This window comes from Ursus americanus, chromosome X (genome assembly GCF_024610735.1).
Source record: "Ursus americanus isolate L20-20 chromosome X, mUrsAme1.1.p, whole genome shotgun sequence".
In the NCBI taxonomy this organism is placed as follows: Eukaryota; Metazoa; Chordata; class Mammalia; order Carnivora; family Ursidae; genus Ursus; species Ursus americanus.
Genome location: NC_142164.1, coordinates 45,534,685 through 45,540,877, shown reverse-complemented (window position 1 = coordinate 45,540,877; position 6,193 = coordinate 45,534,685). Strand labels below are relative to the sequence as shown.

Here is a 6,193-nt window from a genome sequence, read left to right as displayed (position 1 = left end):
TCATTTGCCCTTTTAGGGGATTGGGTTACAAATGTTACGCTAACCATTGCTTCATCTAAGAGTAGGGGAAGCAGCCATGGGAGGCAGCTTAGGAAGACGAATCAGGCCAGAGCAGAAGGTTTTGTCCTGGCCCCTCCTGCTGGCTCATGGGCAACCACCTCTTCCTACTGAGCCTCCAGTTCCATAGCAAAAGGCAGCCAGGGCTGTCCCTTCCTCAGGGAAGCCCCCAGCTCGTGATCTAGGGAACCTCGAACCCACCACTCCAAGCCTCTGTAAAACTAGTGGAGAAGGAGAAAAAAATAAAAAAAGACAGATTCAGCATCACGTATGAACTTACTCAGATCCCTTTGAAGAGGTGAGCACCAAGCAGGTGGGAGCCACTGCTACACGAAGTCACGCCGCAGGAGCCGGGCCTGAGGGTAAATGTGAGGCTGCCCAGAGGGAAATGCAGCAGTGCTCCACAGTGTGTCCATGTTGGAGAAAAAGGTGTTCTTCCTGTGCTGCCGAGAACCTTCTTTTTGACACTCTTGAAACCCAGCGTCCTGGTTAGGACTCAGCAGCCTTTCTCCCTCAGCTTTGCCTCGGGGTCCCCAGTGGAAAATTAGAGGAGAGAGGAAAGCAGGCTGAGTGGAGGGGCAGAGCTAATGCCTGAGCACTCACTGTGTACCGAGTGCCAATGCTAAACATTCTATCAACTGACTCAGAAATCTTCACAAGAACCTTATGAGGCAGGTCCTGTTATTAGTCCCATTTCGTGGATGAGAGAATTGAGGCACAGAGAGGTTAGGCGACTTGCCTGAGGCCAGCCAGCTAGTAAGTGGCAGAGTTGGGATTTAAACACAAGCAGGCTGGCTCCAGAGTCCATGTTCTTAAATATTATACTGTAGTGCCTCTACTTTTTCGACTTTTCATTTAAAGACAGCTGACTGCTCCAAGCAAAGACAAGGGTTTCACCCTCTCTATATAACCCTATTCAGACACAAGACTTGGGAGTGGACCCAGGAGGAAAGAGGGAACTGGAAGGCTCTCAACCCAAGAAAATTCACCCTCCAAAGAGGAGGGATGGGACATAAATCATGAGCCCAGAATATAGGGGGGTAGTAGTGAGTCAGAGAGAAGCTGTGTCCACTGCAGGCTTAGTGGAAATCTCATTTGTAAGATGCAAAATTAAAAGCGAGGCAGTTGCTGAGTGGACCAGGACATGGAGTGAATGATCACACTTGGAGCAAAAAAAGTCCCTTCTCCCTCCTCCCTCCAGGGAAATACAGAAGCTTGAAAGTCAAAAGACAAGTTATGGGTAGAAGACAAAATACAATGAGCTAATGTGGGAAATCTCCGGTCAGACAAGGTCTGTGGTTCCAAAGGCAAAGATTGCACATTAGTCAGAGTAAATGCCCTGCCTTGTCTTTATCACTTATACCTTAAGTGACAAGCCAGGGCATGTCAGCAGGTCAAAGGCCCAAATGACAACATGAACGACAACTTGAACCAAGGTTCCACCTGGGCCCGACTCTTGCACAGAAATGCTCCTCTAGCTTAGAAAAATCGAGAAGCTCTTGTTTTGTTTCATTTTACTGAGTAGTCAGACAGGCAAGTCAATCTTGCTTTCTTCAGGTAAAGTTTCACTATAACCTCTTTTGCCTTATGATTCAAGAAATCCCAGCTCCTAAAGCAGCAGGAGGGGGCAGCAGCAGAATCAGGCCCACAGCCAGACAAGGCGCTAGCCTCACCCCAACCTTGTATGTATCTGTTACTTTTTCTCTCTCTGCCTCCCATCTATCCCCCATCCCCATCTCCCCTGTCTGTCTCTCTCATACATACACACACACACACACTCACACGCACAAAGTATTGAGTCAGTCAGCTGGTTAGGTAACGTCCAAAGCATTCTGATTATCCTACCTTGTAAACTAAACTTATTTCTTTGAGATATTTTAGAAAAAAGGAGTCATCCCTTCCTTTGAATCTTCACCTATAACACATATAATGCCCTCACAGGAAGTAGCATCATACAGTGGAATAAGACCTTGACTCAAAGCCCAACTCTGTTGTGCAACAGTGGACTTGACTTTCCTCATTTGTAAAAAGGGAAATTTTCCTACTTCATAATGTGCTTGGAGAAATTAAGGAAATAATATATAATGTGCCTAGCATAAAGCTTTATACACATTCAATATATATTGATGTCTTTTTGCACAAGAGGTCAAGAATCACTTGGGCTCTCCCTAGAAACCCAGCTTTCTTAACCTAAGGCCTCATTTCTGAGATGGGTTGCTTAACATCTGTGTTATTTATTTCTCAAAACTAAATAATGGTAGAAGGGGTGGAGGGAAAAGGCTCTACCTACCTCCCAGAGATATCGAAGGATCCAGAAAGAAACACAGCAGAGAACATCTTCCTTCCCCTGTGCTCATAAATGTATACACACATCTCTCTCCTTCCTAGTGGTAGAGGGCTACAAAACTAGAGAAAGAGTTCCCTTGGTACTTGAGAGAGAAAGAAAAGTGGTGCCACTTTTAAGATGGATTCTCAGGTCTCTCCCTAGATACTAAACACAAAAGTCATTAGATCAGAGCTCAGCAGAGGTAACAGGCAGCAATGTAGGGAAAGGGAAATTTTCTTTGAATCAATAAAGTGTACGATTAGGGAAGGGCATTTGTCACTTTGGTTCTTCTCCTTCAAGCCACTGAACAGCAAGAGCGGTAAGTGAGGACATGAGAGAGAAAAGCCGTAGAACTAACAAACGCAAACACTTGACAAGTGAGAAAGCTTTACTGAAGCCCACGTACATTTCAGGGGATGGAGAACAAAGGAGCACGTTACAAGCCAGGGTTCCAAATTATGTTTTCCATTACAGTATCAATCCATACCAAACAAACGTTTTAAAAACACTCCTCCATTCAACTCACCCATACAGCAGAAACCACAGTAGCTGCCCTCGACCTAGTGGCCCTTATAGGAGAAATCAGCAGACTCTACCAAAAGGGATTTCTTCTCCAGTATAGACTCCTTTCACAAACAACTTTGTGTAGATACACTTGCAAGGATAAAAAGGTCAGTTTGGTACAGTGAGTTTCAGAAAATGAACCTCAGGTCACCAGACCCTTCTAGGAAAGGTCTCAGCACATCACACCCACATTACATCTAGGTCAAGTTTAGGAAACAATAGAAAAAATTGAAAGTGAAATTACTTCAAGAAGGAAGCCAGAATAACTGAGAGACTGTCTGAACACATTCTCTTAGAGCACTAACAGTGCCCAGTCTGGAGAAACACTGGGCCAGTTGTGGTTTTTTTTTTTTTTAAGATTTTATTTATTTATTTGAGATAGAGTGTAAGAGAGAGAGCACGAGCAGGGGGAGGGGCCAAGGCAGAGGGAGAGGGAGAAGCAGGCTCCTCGCTGAGTGGGAGCCCAATTCGGGGCTCGATCCCAGGACCCCGAGATCATGACCTGAGCTGAAGGCAGTGGCTTAACCAACTGAGCCACCCAGCCGCCCCAACACTGAGCCAGTTTAGACAGCACTTGGCTATTCTGGCTGGCATAATGGTATATACACCGTATTCTGTGTGGTACCACACCACAGACAAACGCTAAGAAAGATGTGGCATATGAGGGTGAAGATGTCTTTTATTAGAGAAATGAGGAGCTCGCCAACAACAGCTGTTATCTGTATAAAATGCAAAAATCCAGCATGGGCTGGGAGACATTTCACTCTCAGCCGCTCTGGTCCTATGAGACCACCGAGAAGCCATTTGTGGCATGTCCATGACTCAGTCACTACCTAATTAAAGTGTTTTTCTACAGCAGCTCCATTATAAGCGTCCCTTAAAGGTCTAGTGAAGGTGTCTGGAGCTGGAAGGAACTTAGGAATTTTCCTAGCATTTCAAAGAAAACCATGAGACCCAAGCACTATGGAAACTGCTTAAGAACCAGAAGAGTTAAAAGCCAAGTTCCAGAAATTTATCAAGGTAAAAATGGAGTTAAAAACAGAAATTGGAAAGGAAGGGGGAGACCTACTCACCTCTCTCCCATCTTCTCCTGCCTTTAGTAACCCAACCCTGCTTCCCAGAGCCTGGGCCTCACACCAGGCATACCTTGAAACACAGAGCTGTATGAATGCCAAAGGTAGGCAGGGCTTCCTGGGGAAGGAGGAAAAGGATTGCAATGCAGGAGATGAAAACTTGCTTTAAAAGATTTTTAAGTTAATTAAACATCATAAAGATACAAGCATGGACTCTGGAGATATACTAGATTATGCACAAATAAAAACACTTTGAACAGACCCTTATTCTTGAGCCTGCTTTAAGAAAGGGAGCAAGCCTGCATCACTCTAGCATAACATAATGAGAATTGTAGAAATATGTGTTTATATACGCACATACATAACACACACACACATACACATACACACACACACACATTACACATCTTTGCTCTTGGTTTCTTCACTTCCTCCAACTTGCCCCGGACAGGGCTGGACCTGCAGAGAAGGAAGGACTTATAAGCCCAGCTTCTGCTTGGCCATCGAGGAACGCAGCTGCAGAGTCCCTTCTGCCCAAGAGCCTGGGTACTGTCGCATCTTCTGCCATAGGCTCACTTCTTCCCCAGTCGAGTCCATCCAGTCCACCACTTCCCCATTACTGATCCCTGAGGAGAAACACCAGAGGAGGCTGAACAGGGAACCCACTCTTCAGCCCACCGGGAAAGATGGGTTATATGGCAAGGGTAGCCATCCCACAAAGGACAGTGTGTTACGAAGATGGGTTGACGGGGACGGCCGTCTGGGGGCTGCTCCCTGTGGACTCTGCAAGGCTAGTTCTGTGCCTCCTGAGACTCTGTTAGGAGACTTCAGGTTGATGAAATGACACGCCAAACAGCACACTGTAGCTTCAGACCTCTCATTCTGAGGCCATGACAGAGCTCTTGTGTCTGACACCTCATGCCAGAGCTATTGCCTTTCTGTTATTGCCAACTTGACTGAAAATTTAAAAAAAAATGGGGGGGGGCGGGAAGCATCAGCTAAACACCTTTTATTCTCTAGCTGTAGACTCCAGGCCTGAAGTTCGGATTGTATGTGGCCTCATTCCTACTGTCTTGCACATATGTTTTTTCAACAAACATTTATGGAGTACCTACTGTGTACCAGGCACTCTTCGAGGCATGGGAGTTACAGTGGTGAACAAAGGGGAAAAAAAAAAAGTCCTGCCTTACAGGCAACTTACGTTTGAATAGGGAAAACAGAACATTTACAAGTAAGTCAAGAATACTGCAGAGAGCGAGATAAATGTCATGAGGTAAATAAAGAGGGTGACCTGCAGTACCTAGACCAGGGCCTCCTTTAAATGGAGTGGTCTGAGCGCCTCTCCAAGGAGACACCTGAGTCAAGCTCCAAAGGATGGGAAGGAGCCAGGCGGAGGTTAACAATAACCGCAAAGGTTATGAAGTTGGAATGAGCTTGGTATACTTGGAGAGCAGAAAGAGCCATTGTGCTTGGAGCACAGGGAGCAAGCAGGAGAGTGATCTAAGGTTGGATTATAAAGGAACAAAGGGGCAAAAATCTAAAGGGGCCTGTCAGAATGGTAAGAACTTTGGATTGTCTTCTACATACAGGAGTAAAGGCACTGAAGGGTTTTAAGCGGGAGACTGATATGAACTGGCTACATTTGAAAAAACCTCACTCTAGACACTTTGGGTTTAGTGTTCTGTACGACTCATTCATATACAAGTAGTATTTAAGGCCACAGGCGTGCAGAAACTGCAGAGAGGAAAAAGAGGATTCAAGACTAAGCCTTGAAAAGCACCAATATTTAAAGTTTGGGTAGAGAATGAGGAAACTGCAAAGACAAGTGCAGATCAGTCGAAGCTAAGGATTTCAAGAAAAAGGGAGTGATCAGCTATGCTAAATCACACGAAAATTCTAGTAAGATGAAAACAAAAGTTTATCATGAGCAATTGCTCAGTGAAGTGGTGAGACAGAAGCCAGATCACAGTGGATTGAGGACTAAAAGTGATGTGAGGAAGCAGAGACGAGTCCTTTTAAGAAATTAGAAGGGGGATGTAGGGTCAAGAAGAGGTTAATTTCTGTTTCTTAAGATTGGCGATACCAGAGCGTTTCTGTTGTCGCCTCCAGTAGGGACATTGAGAGAATGAAAGTGATCAGACAGGAGAGATAGGAGATTCCAGAAGCGAGGTTA

At 45.2% G+C, this 6,193-nt stretch overlaps 1 protein-coding gene across 8 annotated transcripts in view; it reads right to left on the bottom strand.

Annotated features, from left to right (window-relative positions):
• Positions 1 to 2,753: 2,753 nt before the first annotated feature.
• The window catches only part of SYTL4 (synaptotagmin like 4), a 74,744-nt gene continuing 71,304 nt past the window's right edge, over positions 2,754 to 6,193 (bottom strand). For all 8 annotated transcript variants that reach the window (XM_045805144.2, XM_045805145.2, XM_045805140.2 and 5 more), the window contains one exon: positions 2,754 to 4,646. In XM_045805144.2, the coding sequence (XP_045661100.1) occupies positions 4,498 to 4,646 (149 nt within the window). In that variant the 3' untranslated portion in view covers positions 2,754 to 4,497. The remainder of the gene's footprint in view (positions 4,647 to 6,193) is intronic.